This window comes from Octodon degus, unplaced genomic scaffold (assembly GCF_000260255.1).
Source record: "Octodon degus isolate 3935 unplaced genomic scaffold, OctDeg1.0 scaffold00216, whole genome shotgun sequence".
NCBI classification, from domain to species: domain Eukaryota; kingdom Metazoa; phylum Chordata; class Mammalia; order Rodentia; family Octodontidae; genus Octodon; species Octodon degus.
Window position 1 is genome coordinate 3,679,213 of NW_004524792.1, and position 21,693 is coordinate 3,700,905.

At 37.2% G+C, this 21,693-nt stretch overlaps 1 protein-coding gene and 1 non-coding gene across 2 annotated transcripts in view; one reads left to right on the plus strand and one right to left on the minus strand.

The window, feature by feature from the left end:
• Nucleotides 1-21,307, minus strand: part of Vps36 (vacuolar protein sorting 36 homolog) — a 26,279-nt gene extending 4,972 nt beyond the window's left edge. Inside the window, exons 1-10 of the mRNA XM_004645052.2 lie at nucleotides 21,243-21,307; nucleotides 19,072-19,142; nucleotides 15,235-15,349; nucleotides 14,214-14,303; nucleotides 13,616-13,702; nucleotides 4,652-4,684; nucleotides 4,459-4,536; nucleotides 3,541-3,675; nucleotides 1,794-1,859; nucleotides 273-337 (exon numbers count right to left, since the gene is read on the minus strand). Of these exons, the coding sequence (XP_004645109.1) occupies nucleotides 273-337; nucleotides 1,794-1,859; nucleotides 3,541-3,675; nucleotides 4,459-4,536; nucleotides 4,652-4,684; nucleotides 13,616-13,702; nucleotides 14,214-14,303; nucleotides 15,235-15,349; nucleotides 19,072-19,133 (731 nt within the window). The 5' untranslated portion in view covers nucleotides 19,134-19,142; nucleotides 21,243-21,307. The remainder of the gene's footprint in view (nucleotides 1-272; nucleotides 338-1,793; nucleotides 1,860-3,540; nucleotides 3,676-4,458; nucleotides 4,537-4,651; nucleotides 4,685-13,615; nucleotides 13,703-14,213; nucleotides 14,304-15,234; nucleotides 15,350-19,071; nucleotides 19,143-21,242) is intronic.
• LOC111813725 lies at nucleotides 5,990-6,096 on the plus strand. The gene has a single exon (XR_002818898.1). It is a non-coding gene; the product is annotated as a U6 spliceosomal RNA (small nuclear RNA).
• Nucleotides 21,308-21,693: the final 386 nt, after the last annotated feature.

Below are 21,693 nucleotides of genomic sequence, written 5' to 3' on the forward strand. Positions count from 1 at the left end.
ATATATGATGTGGGAGAAGTGTACATTCTTATGTTCTCTCCACAAATGACAGTAGTCTGACTATGATTCCTATTAGGACATGGCCCTGGCAGGATAGAAGCCAGGATGATGGAAGAGGTGGTACCAGAGGAACTCTGGTTGTATCTAATGTAATTTTAAGATGACAATATTATGTCTGTGCCAAGCAGGGTGGTAAACTTGGCTGAACTTTCCAGTCTATTCCTTCAGAATCATAATTATAGAAAACAAATTTCCCGTGGAGGTTCCTTTACCTGAGAGGTAATTTCAGCACTTCCAGCATCTTACATGCATTCACTAAATCTTCTGGTGAGAGCAACTATTGGGAAAAAGAAACCAGTTTACACTGCAAATTAATGATGTGAAGCTACACACTGTATTGATCACAAAACAGAACAAGAAATTTTAAAAATTATCACTTAAGGATTTTAGGTGCCTTAATCATTATAATGCAAAAAGGGATTAACAAATCACAGTAGTCTGACTATTATTCCTATTAGGACATAGCCCAGGCAGGACGGAAGCCACGATGATGGACGACTGTGGTACCAGAGTACTCGGCAGAACCCTGGACACTGAGCTAGATTTCAGTCATTAAAGTAATGCTATTCATAGAAATGTAATACAGGCCATATACATAACTTTAAAACTTCCAACCACTACATAAAAGGTTAAAGGGCTGGAAACATAGTTCAGTGGTACAGCATTTGCCTAGCATGGGCAACGCCTTGAATTCAGTCTCCAGTACCACACAAAAATTTGTTTTGAGATATTGACATTTAACTTTATTTTGTACTAAGCATTACAAGTTCATAATTGTCCCAGATAGCTAACCAGAACCTATCCTTTTGGGTAGTGGTGGGGACATGCACAGCTGTGAGTCACACAGGATGGGCTCCAGAGCCTACCAGGCCCAGGTCCAAATCCCTGTTAAAGCACTTACCAGGCATGGTCTTGATCAAATTATTTAACTGAAATCTCAATTTCCCCATCCTCAAACTATCCCTGAGACAAGGATAACAAAGTGGGTGCCTCTCTAAATTCCTGGGGGGGGGGGCAAATGAGGTAACATAAAGAATGCCTTGTGGCTAATAAGAACGTAGCGATGACAGCTGTGATACTATTCAAATAAAGACAACAGAGGCTGAACCTGTGAAACTGGAATGAGGCTGGAAAAACGTGTGAGTCATGTGCACAGAGGCAACTGCTGACTCTCAGTGCTACACCTGACTGCTGGGGCACAGAGCACTGGGCAGGACCCTGGACACCGAGCGCTCCCAGCCCCTGAAGATAAGACATCCAAGCAAGGCTTTCCCTCTGCACCATCTATGTGGCAATCTGTGTCCAGCCAAGTTAATGCAAGAGGAAACTACTGTGGAGAATAGGATTCCTGCACAGCTTCACTCGTGACTACACAAACACAGAATGAAAGTACCACTCAATCCAAATCCTTACCTTCAAGGTAAGAAACTGAGTCTGGGAGAAGTTAAGTAAGCTACCCAAGGTCAGACAGCAAACCACTGACAAACCATAGCTTCGAAGAGAGCTCAGCAGCACAAACCCCTGCTTGGCAAGCGCAAGGTCCTGGGTTCGATCCTGGGTACATAACCTACCTCTAAGCTCCCAAAGCAGTATTCTTTCACCACTCCACATGGCTTCTCAAAATAACTCTGACATTCATATCTCTTCCTCAAATTGTGTTCGCTTTGGGGGAATTTCTATTACATCAAGAAAGTCTATATTTAGCTACCAGTATCTAAATATGGTATTCTTACTTCCATTCCTCGAGCTCGGTTTACTAAACAGTACACCTCTGTGAGTGACATTATTCCCCCTCGCTCCTGTTAAAATATGAAAAGTAAGTAAAATGAGCACCAGTAAGCATTTCTTAGCAAAAATCATAATCAGAGCAAAATCAAAAATCAGAAAAATTCTTAAATTTATACAATTTTCTTGTGTACAAGGTGACTGAAAAATACATTGAGTATTTAAACTTATAAATTTCTTATAGTGCAAGACAAACTGTCATTAATCTGCCTTACAATACTCCTCTTTGAACACTCTTACCCTGTTGCTCTTGTCACTTCCTGAAGCAGTTCTGGAAGCCTTCTTTTATGAGTACCTTTGGTTACACTATTATGGCTACTTCAATGTCCTGAATTAATTTAATGCATTTACCTTTCATGGTCATTTTGACTTTGGGGAAGAGCCACAAGTCAGACAGCACCAGATCCAATGAATAATGTAGATGCTGTAAATGACAGATCAATGAAGAGTGTTCAAAAATGTTTAAATTAAAAAATGTATTACAGTAAAAGACATGTTGCCATCAATACCCTCAAAATATCCCCCTCCCTTCAAACACAATTATACCACTGTTCTTGCTAATGTGTCTTTTACTGTAATAAGTTTATAAAATTTAAACATTCAATGTATTTTTTCAATCACCACATATCTCTCAAAATTTCAGTATCTGCACTGATGTCGTTATTTGTGTTTTTTCATTTACTTAAATGAGAAAGGGCTTATGTCATGTTTTAAAAGTACACTTAAATGTTTTAAGGTATTCCAACCAATAAATAAAGATGAATAATTCTGCCATTCTGCAACCACTGATGAACAGATCTAGCGTAGTAAACATCAACAACTGCTGACAGTATGAAAAAAAGGGACCATCAATATTATCTACCTCCTGACTAAAGTGCATAGCACCCTCATGAAATATTCTCGAAGAAAGTTTACAGTCAATACATGGCATATGAAACACTGAAGTTTCTTCAAAATAAATTCTAGGAGTTGGGAGAAAGAAAGAGGAATGGAAAATCCATAGAGCAACAACAATAAAGCAAATCCAAACAGAAAACACAGATCAATCACTGTAATTTTTTTTACAAAATGTAAACATTAACTAGGTATTTCATGACACTAGCGATTTAAATTGGGGGATATGAAATGAAATTACATTTGCATGTAAAGGAGTTTTTATTATTATAGTTACTGAAATACTTATAGATAAAATAATGTGATGTCTGGGATTTGCTTCAAAATAATTTTGATTAGACAATGGTTCACAGACAAAGCTGGGTAACAGACATACGGAGATTCATTATATTATTTGTCTTGGCATATGCTTGAAGTATTTCTTAATACACGTTGTTTAATAAAACTTTGATCACCCGAATACTGCCAGATTAAATACATATTATGGAATTATTAACAGTAGGCTAAACGTTAACAATCAGGTATATAGAAATAGATCTATACAGACAGCTCATATGTTTCTTTTGAAAATAAAACCTTTCTATCAAATAGATTTAGAAAGTTATAGATATCTGAAAGGCCAATAAAATGTAATTTTGAAGATTCCAAAAACTTATTAATGTAAACTAAGCTAATTTTAATATTCTTGAAATAAAAAGTCAATTGATCATAACCACATCACGAAAGGAGCCTTGCCCTTAAGACTTCTGATGACTGGGACATAATTAACAGTTTTTAAAGTACCCTTAGGTTTGGTTTTACCTCTAAAGGCGCCTGCAATATTCCAGCCAGCTGTTTGGCCAGCTGCATGTGGTACTGTGTGCCTGAGCCGTAGGTTTCCCTGGTAACTGGGTTAGCTATTCCCATGCTCAGCAAGTAGGACTTAAACCTGATGGTCTATAATGAGAGGAAAAATGCAAAGAAAGACTGCATGATTAGTCTCCCCACCCCAACATTTGAAATCTTTTATCATAAATCCAACTGCGCTCAATTAATTCTCTATATACCCATTTCTTCTACTGTGTTTCCATGCTGTGAACTGTAAGGTAATGCATGCATAAGTAGTTCACTGCAAAAATCTATTCTCCTTCCTTCTTCTAATATGGTCTGTTTACTTCCCACATTTCATGTGAGAGAACATTTAGGTAACAACTACTTTATATTTAATATCAACCAAATGATACAACTGAAAACTTAAAAAGAAATACAGGTATGTCCATAATGTAGACAAATTTCATTAAGAGACATCAAGTTTAGGGATATATATAAAACAGACACTACAGCCAAGCAAACACCTATAATCCCAGCATCCCTGGAGACTGAGGCAGAAGGACTACAAATTTGAGCCCAGCTGAAAATCTTAGCAAGAGTCTGTCTCAATATAAAAAATAAAAGAAGGGGTTGAGGATGTAGCTTAGTGAAAAAGCCCTAGGTTTAATTCCCGGTACCAACAAAAGAAAAAAAAAGCAAACTGGTAAATCACAAAAATGTCACTGCTATTGATGTTATTATTGTAATCTGCCTTCCAATGCCTTATGAAAATATATTGGGGCTGGGGAGGCAGCTCAGTGGTAAAATGGTTGCCTATATGCACAAGTCCCTGAGTTCAATCCCCAGTACCACAAAAAAAAAAAAAAAAAAAAAAAAGAAAGAAAATGAAAAGCATCTTAGCATCTTTACCTCATCTTCTGTAATGTCACCTTGCTTTTCTTTAATTTTATTAGCAATTGATTTTGACAATTCCACCATTTCTTTAGCCTGTCAAAAGAAAAAACTAAAAAGAAATAATGTCCCCAAAATATCTAACAAAATATATATTTGCAAAATGGTATTATAACTGGTATGAATGTCAGAGACATAATGTGGTGTATACCTTGATCATTAGCTTGCTGAGGTCTTCAAAGGCCTGAAATGAAGAAAGGAGTTTTTGTTGGAATCTGTCTAAAGAATTAACATTTTAAAACAATGAAGCAATTGCTCTCTATTTTTTCCCTATGATATAAATTATAGCTTTCTTAAAAATATAATTAATAATTATATAATACATGTACTTTATAAATAACATTAGCTAAGAAAAGCATGTATTTTCTAAAAACAACAAAAATGTCAAACTTTCAAAGAGATACTTGTTATTATTGATCAAACATAAAAAATAATACATAGTTTGCAAAATAGCACTCACTTTTTAAACACAATTAAGAAAATATGTCCCTAGTTTTCCTCTTCAAAGGTCAAAAATCAAAGGCATTACAAGATAGTTAAGATAGTTATACTACTAATTTCTCTTGGTTCATTCAAAAGAAAGATTTGTACTTACACTGTTTGGACAATTAAATGCCTAATTAAAGCATTTGATACTATATATTAGTACTCTGAATAATTTAAACAAACTATGCAATGTATTAACCACTGTTAGCCTCCTATTACCTTGTTTTCCATTTTGGGGCTTTTTCCTCTTTAAAAAAAAGAAGTTAAAGAAAAAAATAAAAGCATTGTGAACTTTTCCTGGCTGAAGATGGTGAATCACAGCTGCAGTAATATTTTGGGGGGGAACATTAATTTTTATTTTAATAGCAGGTATGACTGAACTGAGACAGTAAGCCTCAGCCTCTGAAAGATAAGCCCTTTACAGTCATGGATGCGGTGGCTCTCAGACACAAAAAGGCCTTCATTCCAGATGTTGTGTCCTATGCCTATAATCCCAGTACTCAGAAGGCAGGAGGATCATGGCAAGTTAGATACCAAACTGGCTGCATAGTAATTTGAAGGCCAGCCTGGACTACATAGAAAAATTCTGTCTCAAAAATTAAAAAAAAAAAAAAAAAAGGTGGACCTGGTGATATATACTTAGAATCCCAGCACTCAGGAGGCTAAGGCAGGAGGATTGCTGAGCTTCAGGTCAGCCTCAACTACAAAGTCAGTTCAAGGCCAGCCTGAACTGCTTAGTGAAACCCTGTCTCAAAAAGACCAGAAAGGGGTAGGAAGGTTTGGGAATATAGCTCAGGGGCACAGTGCCTGCTTGGCATGAACAAGGTCCTAAATTCAATTCCTAGGGGCCGGGGAGACTGCTCAGTGGAATAAGCGCTTCTCTGGCAAGCGCAAAGGCCTGAGTTCAATCCCCGGTTCTGAAAAAAAAAAAGATTCCCAGTACCCACCCCCCCAAAAAAGCATCTGAATACCATTAAACATATCCAAATAAAACTCATCCATTGTGCTCGCTTCGGCAGCACATATACTAAAATTGGAACGATACAGAGAAGATTAGCATGGCCCCTGCGCAAGGATGACACGCAAATTCGTGAAGCGTTCCATATTTTTTTGAAACTGTCTCATTGCTATATGTTTATCAATAAAACTTTGAAAAGAAAGAAAAAAAAAAAAAAGAAAACATGTAGGCAGCTAAGACCCTGTCTACAACAAACCACTTACTAAAAAAAAAAAAAAAAAACTCATCCATTGTTTCATTTACTACAACAAATATTGCAGGCCTCTTCTAATTTAATCAGGCATGTTTCTAATACATAGTTTCAAGTTACTGAAAATATATCCCCAGTATAGAATTTCTTGTCTGATAGGCATAGATGTTATTTTTAAATCACTTAAACAATGAAAAATCAGTCTACATAGTGGCCTGATACATACAGTATAATCAAGGCTCCGATCAGCTTATGCCCATCTGCAGGAAAGTGCTCCTCATCTGCTAAGGGGCTTTGCTAAAAGAATAGAGTACAATGTAGGATTCTAATGGCCAACTCACTAAGGCTTACAAGGAAAACAAAGGGGGATGTGCACACACCTAACAGGAATTTCCTCAGAAAAACACAAAGCTCAAAGAACGGATTCTTATCAGCAACCACCAGCAGATGCAGGAAACGCCCTGTAGGAAGCTCTGGGCATGGGCTCTGAAACTAAGTCAACTCCAGTGTTTAATGAGGGGCAAGTAACACAAATTTCACATACTTTTTACTTTTGACTATATAAAATGTTAATAGATTTGTTTCACTTGTGTAAAGAAAATTAATGAACAGGATTTTATATAGTAATTCATTCTATTTTCAAAGGAAAACAGTCACAAACAATGAATTTACATAAAATCACCTATTAACCTTTATTGATTATAGTCAATAAAAAGAAATATAAATATTATGCTTTAGAATTGGGCCGGGGAGATAGCTCAGTAGAATATAATGAGTCCTGAGTTCAATCCCCAGTAATGCAAAAAAAATAAAAATAAAAACTTTAAGTTATAATTACTTAAGCACAAATAAAAGCTTCCTTGCTTTTGTCTGTTACTGTAAAACTTGAAATTAACCAACTAACAAAATATGGGTGGGAAATTACAATAAAAATTAAAACCTGCTATAGTGGCACAGCGCTCGGGGCCACACAGGGCGATGGCCGTGAGTTTCAGGCCAGCCTGGGCTACATAGTTTGAGACTAGCCTGATCTACACAGTGAAACCTCGGGAAAAAAAAAATAAATAAAGGAAGAGGGAAGATGCACAAACCCAGTCTATTATCTTATCTGCCAGTTTAGAGAAACTTTTACTACACTTACAGTCAAATGTCCACTCCCCATCGAGTGTGTGTGTCTATTCGGGGTACTGAACTCAGGACCTTCTGCTTGCCAGGCAGGCACTTATGTCAAGCTATCTCCCTGGCCCTCTACTCCAAATCTGACAAACATGGTATCCGTATTAAAACCACAGATAGCTTCAAAAGCTGACTTACAGAATTGTTTTGTTACTGACTTTCAGCCATTACTTTAGTTATCAGTTTCAGTGACTATTAATATATTCTTTAATTTCCACTTTTAATGCTTCTGTACCTTTGTATATTGCGTCCACTCTACCTGCACTTGTTTTATCCCTTCTAGTGACTGCTAGCACCTACTCATCTTCTAGGCCTTGAATTCTATGAATTTAATTTATTTTTTTTTGAGACTGGGCCTTGCTGTATAGTACAGGATGGCCTTAAACTCACTATGTAGCCCACACTGGTTAGGCCTTAAGTTCTACATTGGTGCTATTACCAAGCCTTCCTTGTCTCCAAAGGAAATTGCGGTGTGTGCTATATGTTCCTGCTAGAGCCTCGCTTTCTCCTCACAAGGGGCTTCTCCCACAGCGCCTGTTTGCTTGCTCTCACCTGGACCAGGACCACAGTTCCCACAGCGTCCCCAGCAGGGCTCAGCGGAGTAGAGACAAGACCCACCTGCTGAATACATCAATGACTACAGGACAGAGCACAATGCTGTAGAATCCCTAGAGCAACACAACTCCCTAAGAATTAAGACTGGGCTGGAATATTTCACATCATAAATTAAGAAAAACTTTATTTTAAACATAATGCCAAGTTAGTATAACAACATTTTAAAAAAAAGGATACAAATAATGTAAAATACAAGTAATACAATTTGATGCCATCTTCCTAAGAAAGTGTCAACACACAGAGGATGGCACTGGGTGTTGCTGAAAGAGGACAGTGTCAGCGCCTCCTGGGTGACGAGAAGAGCGATGCTGACGGCAGACTGGGTGCTTGCCTGCAAAGCAGCAGGGCGGGGTGCTCAAGCCTTTGGTGCCAGATCTAGGCAGTCATCTACAATTTCTTCACTGGAGAATAAGAACCCTTCAAATGCTAGGCTGTCCAGACTGCTCAGAAATTAGAGACTCCTGAAAATATGGGAAGTATGACAGCATAGTTTTTTGATCTCTCTAAATCCCAGCATAAAAGCAGACTGGGCAAATAGGTCGCAAGACCAAATGTCCACAGGTAACCCACACTACCAAACTAAATGTCAGGGTACAGGCAAATGCCCAAGATACAAGCAGAGAAAACAAGAGTGACAAAACTGTATGATACCAGTGTCAAGGTAGAAAAAAAAAAAAGGAAGCAAAAGTGTTACTGACGGATCTATGCAAAGATAACATCAAAAAACCCAAGAAGGTATCCACTAGAAAACAAGCCAGGCCAAAGGGAGGAGTGCCTAACACAGAGAGGGTCTCATCCATGTCAATGGTGGGTGGATGCCCAGTGTCCCCAGTAGGGACAAGAGGAAATGAAGGAACCTGTAAATACTTGAAACTGACCTGCCAGGCACCACTTCCAGAAACCCATAGTGGGGAAAAGGCACTGAAAAAGGAATCAAAAGTGAAGGAGGTACATATACGGAGTATTTAGGTCCAGTTAAGAACAAGGATAGGAGGGCCAGCAAGACAGCTCAGTTGACTAAGCATTTGCTTAGGCAAGCGCAAGGACCAGGGTTCAATCCCTGGCACCACATGCCGTGCTGGTCCCACTCCTGGATGCGCTGAGCTGGCCACCAAGTTCAGCCATAGTGGTGCACAGTAATCCCAGCACTGAGGAGGCTGAAAACAGGAGGATCACTATGAGTCTGAGCTACATAGTGAGACCCTGTATCAAATATATTTAAAAAAAGAAAGGATATGAGCAGGGCAAAGCATCACTGAAAGCAAAGTAGCTGAGGAGAGAGAAAGCTGTGTGCAGGATGAAAGCTACCATGAAGGAGGCCTTCCTCGAAAAGTTCAGGGAACTAACTTCACATGAAATGAGCCACAGCAAAGGAACAAGGTCAAATCCTACATAAGTTTATTATAAGAAAAAACAAAACATGGAGTACAATAACACTGCGTACAATAAAAGCATGCCCCAAAAATATACTTATGGATCAAATCAAAATGTAACCTTGTATTTCAAAACAAGCTAAAAATGTTAGTATAATGATCCAAGTTATCAATGGACAATGTCAAAGAGAAGTGAAGTGTGAGATTAAAAACATTTTAAATTATTTTGGAACTAAAGCCAACAGACATTACATAAAACTAAATAAATAATATGAGAAAGATAAGAAAGTGGATTTTTTTTCTAAATAAAAAAGATAAAAGGCATTTGAAAGAAAATATAAATAGTGATGACTACTACAAATAGTGAGACTGGAGTCACAAAAGGAAAAACTCAAAGAAATTCTTTTGTGGGTTTTTTTTTTTTTTTTTTTAATGTATTTGGTACAGGGTCTACAAGGTCTCACTACACAGATCAGACTCGTAGTGATCTCCTGTTTTGAGCCTCCCAAGTCCTAGGATTACAGGCGCGCATGGCACGGAACTCTGGTGATTGAACCTGGCTGCTACACTCTGCCTAAGCCGGCGCTTTAGTCCACTGAGCTATCTGGCCAGCCCTACAAAGCAATTCTTGAAAATTACACCAAAAAAACTTCATAAAATTACTGAAATTATACACTTAAAAAAACTATTGTACGTCTGAGAATAACAATCCAGGATGACTATCACAAATACACAATTTAGTAAAATTATTGGGCTTCACATTACCAGATATAAGCATGCAAAATTGGTCAAAAAATTATGAAAAATTGGTCAGGAAGATAGCTCAGCGGCATAAGCACTAGCCTGGCAAGCGCAAGGTCCTGAGTTTGAGTTTCAGTACAAAGAAAAAATAAAAATTAAAAAGGAGAGAGGGAAATAAATTTAAGCATTAACTGCTCCTTTCAATAGGTCAGCAGAAATCAGCAGTATAATTATCCAAGCCATTCTGTGTATATACATGTATGTTGCTTCTTCCCTTCTTTCTTTTTTCCTTTCCTTCATCCCAGTTATTACTTCCTTTTGAACAGTTTCTTTCTAAAATGTAATATGAAATGTAACAACCCTTGTTGAATTCCTATCATTCTGTTTAGTGAAATGCTGTATCATTTCTAATTTTTTAAAATTATTTTTATCCTTTTTTAAAAATAATTAAAAATAAAAAATAATTAAAATTATTTTATTTAATCTCAAAATTACTGGGCTTTAAAAGGAAAGCAGCAAGTGCTTAACGAGAAAAAAATTAAGATTGCCATAGTTATTTGGCAGCAACACTTCATGTCAGTGAAAGTAAGGGTAACACAAGATAAAGAAATATGAACTATGGACTTTAAACTCAGCAAAATGTTCACACACAAGGAGGACAAGCGGCAGAACAAGAAATACCGTTCCCAGAAGCACTTCCTGAAAAAGTTGCTAGAGCACAGATTAAAAGAGAGCTGGGGGAAATGCAATGCGTGGAGGGCTGAATGTTTTGGGGTTTTTTATTTAATTTTTTAAAGAGAGTACAAATTAGAATCGAAACAAAAAAATTACAAGTGATACAGAATTTCACTTAAAAAGTAATAAGAATTTCACAGTATTTGTTGTAATGTATAGTGTTGTCTTCCAATCAATTACTCTTATTACCAGATAGATGCACATAAAATTGGAAGAGAAAAAAGAAATGTGTAAGAAACTAAGAAGAGAAAAAGTACAAACAATTGAAAAAAGGAGACAAAACAAATTAAAGCATTAACTGCTTCTTTCCATAGACCAGCAGAAATGCACAAGTGCAGTTGTCCAATCCTGCTTACATACATAAATAAATCTCTCCCCCACTCCCTCTCTTGTCCTTCAACTCAGTAACTCTTTCCTTTTGAATAAGTTCTTGAGATAGTGTAGGTACTGCATACCCTTAATGTAGAAAAATGAAGAGAACAAACACAAACATTTTCTTTACAGCTTATTTTAGAAATTGTTCGGTGGTGTTGTCCTGAATTTGAATTGAAAGGATCAGGATGGTCTCATGGCATTTTATAACACACCGCAAAGCCCTAGAAGCATAGACCAACTTTTATGGATCTGCATTGTGGTTTTGAAATACTTTTCCCCACTAAAGAAAGAGCTTCTTAGTTAAATGCTGAGGCAGGAAATGTCCCAGTGGGTCCTAGAACTTCTGTCACACCAAACGGTAAAAAAGCTGCAGAAGTCCACCAGATCATGTCAAAAGACCTCAGGAAACCACGCCTGTAACCCCAGCACTTGGGAGGCTGAGGCAGGAGAATCGACATGAGTTCAAGGCCAGGCTGGGCTACAAAGTAAGTTCAAGGTCAGCCTGAACTGCATAATGAAACCCTGTCTCGAAAACAAAAAAAAAAAAAAAAAGAAAGAACTCAGGAGCCCATTTGAAAAGGCTACACTGGTCAAACACAGGACAGTCACAGCTTCATATAGACTAAATAATTGCAACTGACCAGAACCATCAGCACATTAAAATTCATGATAGTAAGTCTTTTACAAAAACCCCTATGAGTTTAGTCAACTATGGAAGATGATAAGGAACAAAATTATTATTCTGATCATAAAGAAAAAAAAAGCAGTTATCCTGACTTCCCTCTATAAATTGTTTCAGTGGAAAAGCAAATAGTACAGGGTACTCTTTACAAAAACATTCCAACTAATACACGAAAAGGGTACAGTATCACCATTTGCAAACACTAATCAACTAACATCTTGTGTGTTAACAGCTACTAAGTAACAAGAGACATAAGATGCCCACTTTCACTCTCACCAGATGGACTGAAAGTGTGCTCAACCCTCTGAATCTAGCTGCCAGTTAAAGAAAATAAACACTTCTGAAAAACATGTACAACTTCACCATGAAAATGCAATCAGCAAAACCTAAACTATGAGCACTTAACAGACCAAATGTCCTCAGGTCCTCTATTTTTCAATCAGTAATCCTGAATAGGCATTCAGTAACTACTGCTTTTAGGTGAAGGAACAACACTAGCTAATCATGGACTAAACCTCTGAAATCGTTAGCTAAAAAAAGAAAAACACCTTTTCTCTTTATAAGTTGATTACCCAAGTATTTCATTTCAGTAACAGCTAACACAGCATGTTAAGGTGTATTAGGTATTAGCCACTTCACAGAATTTAATCATATGGGCTTTTTTTTTTTTCCCCCCAGAACTGGGGATTGAACTCAGGCCCTTGTGTTTGCCAGGCAAGCGCTTATTCTACTGAGCTATCTCCTCAGCCCCTAAACCATTTCTTTCTTTTTTTTTTCTTTTCATATGGGCTTTCCTAACTAGAGTTCTTTCCCTTCACATGAATTCCCTCATTTATGATGAAGTTTTGGAAACACTGTAGTTTACATGCTCAGGGTTGCCTCTGAGTAGAAGCAATAGGCTGATGGAGCTATTCTTAATGTCTGTGTCTGGCTCCCAAGCAATTACTGGCATAAAACCATATGAATGGTAGCTACCCCGGGATAGTGGCGATATAATGGCATTCTTCTCTCAATTAAGTCAACCAAACTTCCAGGGCTGGCCAAATGGCTCAGCAGATTAAAACAACTGCTTAGGCAGATGCAGGGGCCGGGGGTTCAATCCTCCTGGACTGGCATGCTGGTGCTGCCCCCACCCCCATGACAGTGCACTGAGATTGGGTGTGGTGGTGCACCCCTGTAATCCCAGCACTTGGGAGGCTGTAAACAGGAGGATCATTACAAGTCCGATCTATGTAGTGAGAGCCTGCAGACCCTGTACCAAATACATGAAAAAAAATAATTGTAAGTTAACCAAACTTTCAAAATAAACATATGGAGGACCTTGAACTCATTAGGAATATTTTTCAATCAATTACATCTTTAAAATTTACATACAACAGTCTACATTTTCCAACAGAAAATAAATGTGTTTCTTTTTAGAAATAGCTTTTAAAATATGTTTTTGTTAAATTATACAAGTCTGACAGACTTCTGTTATGATCACTCCCCCGCCCGCCTGCCCCCCCCCACACCGGGGATTAAACTCAGGATCTTATGCTTGCCAGGCAAACACTTATTCTACTGAGCTATCTCCCAGGCCCAAGACTGCTGTTAAAAGTAAAATTAAGATCATGGAACTTTAAGCAAACCAAAAATATTCCAAGCTACAGAATGTAGTCTCACAGATTGTGTGCAAAAGGATAAACACAAATCACTAAAAAAGAAATCGGATCAAAATTTGTTACCTCAGAAATGTTTTTGTCAGTTTCTTTTCTTTTTTCTTCCAGTTTCCTTTCAATGCCTACAATTCCAACAGCCCTTACTCTTCCTGGCTAGGAAAAAAAGTACAACATAAAACACCAATTAGGAAGGAAACAAAATATTTTTTGACCTACAATATGTTTTCAATGGCGGGAAAAGTCCCACAATGAACCAAAGAAAAACAACACACAATTACATCTAATTTCCTTTCAAAACATTTGTCTGTTTCTGGAGGTACATAATGATCTTTTAAATCATTAAAGAAAACCCAAATATGTAGATTTTACATATAAATTTAATTATATTTATTTTTATTCTTTGACAAATCATGTTATCTGATTATAATAGGGCCTCAAATGTACAAAAAAAATTAAAATTTTGGTACTTGATGGTTATTTTCCCAGTTACTTTCACACATTTCAGTGCCTGTCCACAGCCAGTGATTTAAACTAAGTGCTATGAAAATTAACTTTTTACCAGAACACTACAATTTTGTTTGTGGCAAGTTCTATCATCAGTCTTTACGTAAGATCTAAGTACAAAGTTAAAAATACTCGATTAGCAAATAATTTTTAAAAATACCTGAGATCCTCTACTTGTTTGCAATGACTGGGAAACTGGCATATTCTCCCATCTTCTCTGTGTCATTTCCTCTGACAAACGTCTATAAAACTGTTGTGCACAAACATTGACCACAGATGAGTTAGTAAGGCTGTGACACCTTCACAAAAAGTATTACTTAACTTTTTAGTATGTAAGTTCATTCAATTATTTGCAACAAGCCTATATTTCTGAGACATCAAAGGCAAGCAAAGGAAGTCCTTTTCTTGGACCAAGTTCAGAAAGCAGGGGGAGGGGTGGTGCTGACTGACTTTCTATATAAAGTGGACTGTTCGCAACAAAGAGATGAGTGACAATGAAATAGACTTACTTTAAACAATCCTGCATATGTGGATTGTTTTTAGTCTATAGTGAAACAAACACAGTGCCAGAGAAAATATACAACTATTTTCCACGAAGGAAACAGAATCATTCATCTAGCTAAAGTGTGAAGACAAAACTTATGGACAAAACATCCATACACTCACTAAGAAAAAAAAAATAACACTTTTCAACTAGTAAGAGTGACTGGTCTGTCACGTCTATGTATTTACTTAGGGACTGTATGATAAGCATGGTTGAGGGACCCCTGAAAACAAAACATAAATAACTTATGATGTTAATGAGAAGCACACATGTGTATGTCTGAAGTATACTTGTACAGTGACTTTCGAATCAGAACAAACATACAAACTACTGTAATCACAGCACAAGCATTGAAGTGATTAGATTTTTTAAATTAACCAAAATAGACTGCCTGATTTAAGGCTAGTGAGTTTTCAAGTATTAATTCATTTTAATATTTCCCTGCCACTCTGCTCCTTTGACCAAATTTCAGTACTGAAAACTGTTACTAGGAGCTGAGTGGCAGGCTACGTTTATTAGTATCCTACTGCCTCCGATGTGAAAAGATTTCATATGGTAAGAGCTGGTAATATTGTACAACATTGCCTTCCATCATAAAAAACACACACGCTCCTACTTTATTCCCACAGAAACTTACCTCGATCTGGCCATGTTCTTTGAAGGAGAGCTTGATATAAGAGTTCTTACTATTCTGGAATGGACCGGGTTCTTTGCTAGGAGGAGCCGGGTGCAGATGAACCACTATTTTAGCACTAAAAAAAGAGAGCACAGTAATATAAATAATTGCTTTAAAAAAATTATTACCAGAAGAAAAGTATAAAAACGAAATATAAGAAATAAAGCCATGCTGTCATGTTGAAAAATAAAAAAATGAAAAAATTTAAAAAAAATTATTAGTTCTACTTTCATGACTTTTAATATATTTCAAATCACTCTTGAAGTCATGTAGAAAGAGAATAGACTAGAAAGACATCCTTTTAAACTGTGTATTAAATTTATCATTAATGAAGCTTTCAGAAATATCTCTACTTAAAACATAAGCTTTAAACCAAAAAACTTCACATTAATAGCTACAGCTATTAAATAAGTGTGTGGCTTTATAAAACAAATCCAAAATAAATATGCAAATGAGTGGGTTATCACTAGAGTTTTCCAACACAGAGTCAGCCCCAAAGGTTATAAGGGGCCTATAACTTCTGCCAAAGCATATTATGGTTTTCACCAAAAACAAAATGGAAGAATTTATCTGTGAAACTGGCCAGCTGATATTTTATTAAAACTCCATCCAAAACTAACATTCTACAGTATCATTTGTTGGAAAATGCCACCTAATCCACAGCATGATCCAGAAAGAGACCCAATAGGAAAAACAGTGAATGTAAGGTGAAGTTTCCTGGATTGCCAGAATAGCCATCCCGGTGTATAGCTGCAGGCTGAGATGCTCCTGCTGATTCAAGTGTTGCAGAAATTTTGGCTTTATATTCCAAATGTGTGCGACTCAGACTTCTGAACAAATACTGTTGGTGTGAAGTGTTTTCTATGTAGGTCCCCCTTTAGAGTTAGCATAATTAGACTCTTTGATGGAAGTTAAACCGTGTTGAGCTTCACTAGATATGCAATGCATGACTTAATCATAACGTTACAGCAAACGTAAAAGATTGTTTTTACTGCCCCAGGAATATAAGCTATCATTATCTTTATGACTGTGGTTATCTTCTAACTATTATAAACACCACCCTATTTATTCAGCCTTTTACATCTGTTTTCATCCCCTTTTTCAACGTGCTCAATAAACAATGTTCTATAAAGATTAGAGAAACTAAAAAACACACAGTCAAAATATTCTGGATACCTTAGTTTACAGCCTTTTATGCTCACATTACAGATGAGCCTACTACAGTACTCGAATTTACTTTTTTGGGAGGCACTTGGGGGGTGTATGTTTGCCAAAATATTGCTGTAAAACTGAAACATCATGACTTGGGCCTGAGTATGAAGCATGGTTTGTTTAGTGAGCTGGGACCAGCATAAGGGCTGTTCATCTATTCCTTTGTGAATAGCTTTTAACAGCTTAACAAATAAGCCATGCTAGCAGAATCAGAAAGACTGCTTGGAATAAACCATCAAGCAGCACAACAAAACTATGACAATTGTGATAAGTTAACTGATGGTAAGCATTTCACAACCTATAAAACTAAAAACCCTTGGTCCTATTATCAGAGGAAACCCAAGGAAAAGCTACGAGATTGGACTGGGGAGATAGCTCAGTAGAATAAGTATCTGCCTGGCAAATGCAGGGTCTTGAATTCAGTCCCCACTACCAAATAAACAAACAAACAAACAAACAGAAAAACTACAAGATTATGATACCAAAAAAAAGAGATTATGATACAAAATGAAGCTAAAAAATTCCAAAGGAAGGGAAGGCCAAATAGCTCTGCAGATTAAAGGCAGGCACAAGGGCCGGGGATTCATCCCTGGAGCCTACCATGCTAGCCCCACTCCCAAGGCGTACTGAGATGGCAACTGAGACTGGGCATGGGGGCGCATGCCTGTAATCCCAGCACTTGGAAGGCTGCAAACAGGCAGATCACTACAAGTCCGATCTAGTTGTGAGACCCTGAACACCCTGTAGATCCTTCTCTAAAAAATTAAAAAAAAAAAAAAACTCCAAAGCAAAAAAAATTCCTATTAATTTTTCATATGGAATTTTTCATGCTTTTTAAAAAATTTTCTTTAAATCTTTCACTTATTTGATATAGGATCTCACTACACAGCTCGGACTCATAGTGATCATCTTGTCTCAGCCTCTCCAGCACTGGGATTACAAGCATGTGCCACCACACCCAGTTTCAGTAGCTAGCACAGCACACGTAGGGTTTTGGGGTTGGCATGGCATGTGGTACTGGGGATCGAACACCGGTCCTTGCACTTGCCAGGCAGGCACTTAGACCATCAAGCTATCTCCCCAGCCCCTTCATATTTTCTTTTACTAAGAAAAATATGAGTCATTCAATTACTAATTTCATCAAATTTAAAATCTACAAAATGAAAAGAATATCCTGAATCCAAAAGCTGCTAAAAGTTACAAGCTGGGTATGCAGCTAAGTGATAGAGCACTTGCCTAGCATTCAGCAAGGCCTTAAATTCAATTCCTAGCACTACAAAAAAAAAAAAAAAAAAAAAAAAAAAAAAGTTAAAAGGTGAAAAACATAAAATAAACCCAAGTGAGGTAGCACATGCCTATGATTTTAGCATTCTCAAAATTTAGGCAAGAGAATGACAAGTACAAGGACAGCCTGGGGTACATAAGATCCTGTCTCAAAAAAAAAAATTCTTTTAAAAAGTGAAAAACGTCTTTAAATTTATGCAATTGTGATAATTATATGAGGGTAGGGGCTAGAAACCAAAGAGAATACATGAAAAAAAAAAAGTTAACCTGCTTATTCTTCCTCAGTGGAGATGTTTTTAAAAATAAGACACTATTTTGAATGTAAATATTCTAAATATTTCTATTAAAGAGTTTATATTACTCTTGGAAGACAGAGGAAAAAAATCAATTGACCTAAAATATTCTTAAAAGGTTTTCTTTACAGAATAAGACTTAAAAAATGAAGAGACATATAAATTGCACATAGAACATCATGATCTACTCCAAAAACCAATGGGCTATTTATTTTCCAAGTGTTGGTTAGCTTCTTTCAGCTACATAAACAATCTTTTACGTTTGCTGTAACGTTATGATTAAGTCATGCATTGCATATCTAGTGAAGCTCAACACGGTTTAACTTCCATCAAAGAGTCTAATTATGCTAACTCTAAAGGGGGACCTACATAGAAAACACTTCACACCAACAGTATTTGTTCAGAAGTCTGAGTCGCACACATTTGGAATATAAAGCCAAAATTTCTGCAACACTTGAATCAGCAGGAGCATCTCAGCCTGCAGCTATACACCGGGATGGCTATTCTCCTGGCAATCCAGGAAACTTCACCTTACATTCACTGTCCAATTATGAATTGTGCCTCTTATTACTCTTGTAAACATCCAGCTTTGCAAAGTAACTACCATGGCACTAATTCTGATAACGGGACAACTCAAACTTGAAAGATAACCTATTACGCAGATGGAACAGTATCAGTCAGTGAACTTTCTTTCTTTCTTTTTTTTTTTTTTGCGGAACCGGGGATTGAACTCAGGTTCTTGCGCTTGTCAGGGAAGTGCTTAATTCTACTGAGCCATCTCACTGGCCCCCCAGTTAGTGAATTTTCTCAGATGGGTCAGCTCTGATGTGAGGACCAAGCAAGACAGCAACTTGGGAAGGCAACCATTTGTGGAAATAGACGATGAGAGCACGACCATATTTGTTCATTCTGACCAAAGGTGTTACTCCATACATAGAGAACAATCTAAGGTGGGAACTAGCAGTACGAAAGGTGCACTTTTGTGAAGGCTGTGATGTGCGGACCTCACCTCTTCCCAATTCCAGCTGACTGTTCCTCGATGAACACAATCTGGGACAAGGGAATGGCCATGCAGCACTCCTAGAAGAAGAGCGGGAGAAGGCAAGACCCTCACCTTGACAGGAGTCCTTTCACAGTGTAAGCGTGCAACGTATCTTTAAGAGATTTGATCACAACATTTAAAAATAACAACGTTGTCTTATTCTTTGAATAAGCTTAGGGAAAAATTAAAGATTGTGGTGGATTTTGCTATGTGGAAAAATATAAAAACAGCTATAACAACCTTTTTTTAATAGTGGACGTATTTTTTCTTTCTACATTTTTTATTAGTGCATTTTGGTTATACAGATTAATGAGTTTCATTTTGGCAGATCTGTACATATGCCTCCCAAACTTTAATCATTCCCTTTCTACCACCCTTCTTGTTCCACCCACCTCCTGTTTCAGATTTTTAAAGGGTGAAAATTTCAATGCATATGTTTTGATCATATTCATACCCTACTGGGTATATTTTCTAAAATTAATGCATAAAAATTTCTCACATACAATATTTTCTTACATGGAGATAAAATAAGTTTTAAAGGGTACATCATAAGGGTGATATTTTTCTTCTGCTTTGCAATTCTTCGTATTTTTCCCATATGTATAAACACACAATTTTTAACAGAAAATACTGATGTAGATTTCCTTATCAGTACATATGATTTTTACATTGATTATACAAGGCCAGGTGTGGTGGCGAATGCCCCAGTTACTCAGGAGGCTGGGGTAAGAGCTTCAGCAACATACTTTGTCTCAAGGGGAAGGGAAAAAAAAAATGTATATATATATATACTGGATCTAAGAATTCTTTCAAATTTGCCACTTATTCTAAGATCAGTTTATCAACATATGGTTAAAGGATTCCCTATTCTCCAAATGATTTCTATGGTGTGTGTTTTTACTCACAAAAAATTAGAGAAAATTAACAGGATATGAAATTTAATATTGATGGGGGGATTACAGTCCTTAAGGGAGCAAAACTGGTTCCCAAAAGGCAAAAAGTGAGATAGTACAATGGTTAGTGGTCTTTCAAAAGGTATGGTATATTTTTTATATATGGTTTTTATTAAAATTCCATAAAGAGGGGGCGGGGAGATGGCTCAGTGGAATAAGCGCTTCCCTGGCAGTGAAAGGGTCTGAGTTCAACCCCCGGTTCAGCAAAAAAAAAAAAAAAAAAAAAGAAAGAATAAAATTCCATAAAGGCTGTGGTACAGTGCTGTGGCAGAGGACATACTTAGTCTGGTAAAGCCCTAGGTTTTATTTATTTATTTACTTATTTATGTAGTATTTTAGGGAAGGGTGTTCAGGGTGTTCAGGGTCTCACTACTAGATCAGACTCATAGTGAACCGCCTGTTTACAGCCTCCCAAGAGCTGGGATTACAGGTGCGTGCCACCACACCCAGTCTCAAGCCCTAGGTTTTGAACCCCAACACTCAACAAAAGAAAAAAAAAAAAACACAGCAGGGAAAGTGATCAAGAAAATAAACAGCTATTAGAGCTCACTTTCTGCCACTTTCAGCTATAGGATATATACTTTCAAGTTAAAACCCTTTGAAATAAAGGTATCAGCTCTCTCTATGCATACCTTATTTTCCATATCTAGAAATTATAAAAACAGGGGCCGGTGCTTCCCTCTTTTAGAGTGACCTGGAGGCAGCTTTTCTTGGTGCTTAGGTGAGGGCACACAACAGACTCCCCTCCTGATTCCCAACAACTATCAGGGATGGTGGATAACTGGGAGAACACAGGGCCCTCCACCACAGGCAGGGTGTGCCCTTGCTATCCCCCACACGTCAGGTATGAGGTAGAACCTGACCAGTGTTTAAAAATAAGAAGTCACCGGGATTCTCCATCCAGTAACTGCAGACTTCTCTGGTGCCAAGTGAGGGAAAATAGTCTTTAGAGAGATTAACATGAGACACATTTCTGATATTCTGAAAAGGAAAGTATGCTATATCAATTTATAGTTTTTCCAAAGTGGGAGAAACATCATTTAAAATGCACAACAAATGGCCAGAGGTGGGCTCAGTGCTACAGTACTCACCTAGCACATACAAGGCACTGGGTTCTATTCCCAGCACCACCAAAAAATAAACAAATACATAAAACCCGGAACCGATGTCAAATCTGTATCTTACATGATTTTTTGGATCTCTCCAAATCAGTCGGTGCGTACTAAGGAGGAGGGTCCCAGCATCAAATTTTATCTAGAAAGGTAAGAATATAAAACACTGTCACTCACTGTTGTCCAGATTTTCTTTCTCATTAATTACACAATATGAAGTTAAATCATAAACATTTTCAAATTAGATATATCACAAATTAAAAAGAATTTGGGATACACTAAGTCACAAAAACATACTCTGTAAATGTAAGGTATATAAGGCCAGCATAAACTGCATAGTGAGACTGTCTCAAAAACGACAAAAAAATAAAATTAAATAAAACCAAGTTATACAGATACAGCCAGGGTACAATTAGAGAAAAGTTATAAACAATCTAGTTTATATCTTTTGCATAATGGGACCCACACAAAGCTTTAAAAAGAGACAAGGTAGAACGGTTACATGTTGACATGAAATCCAAGAG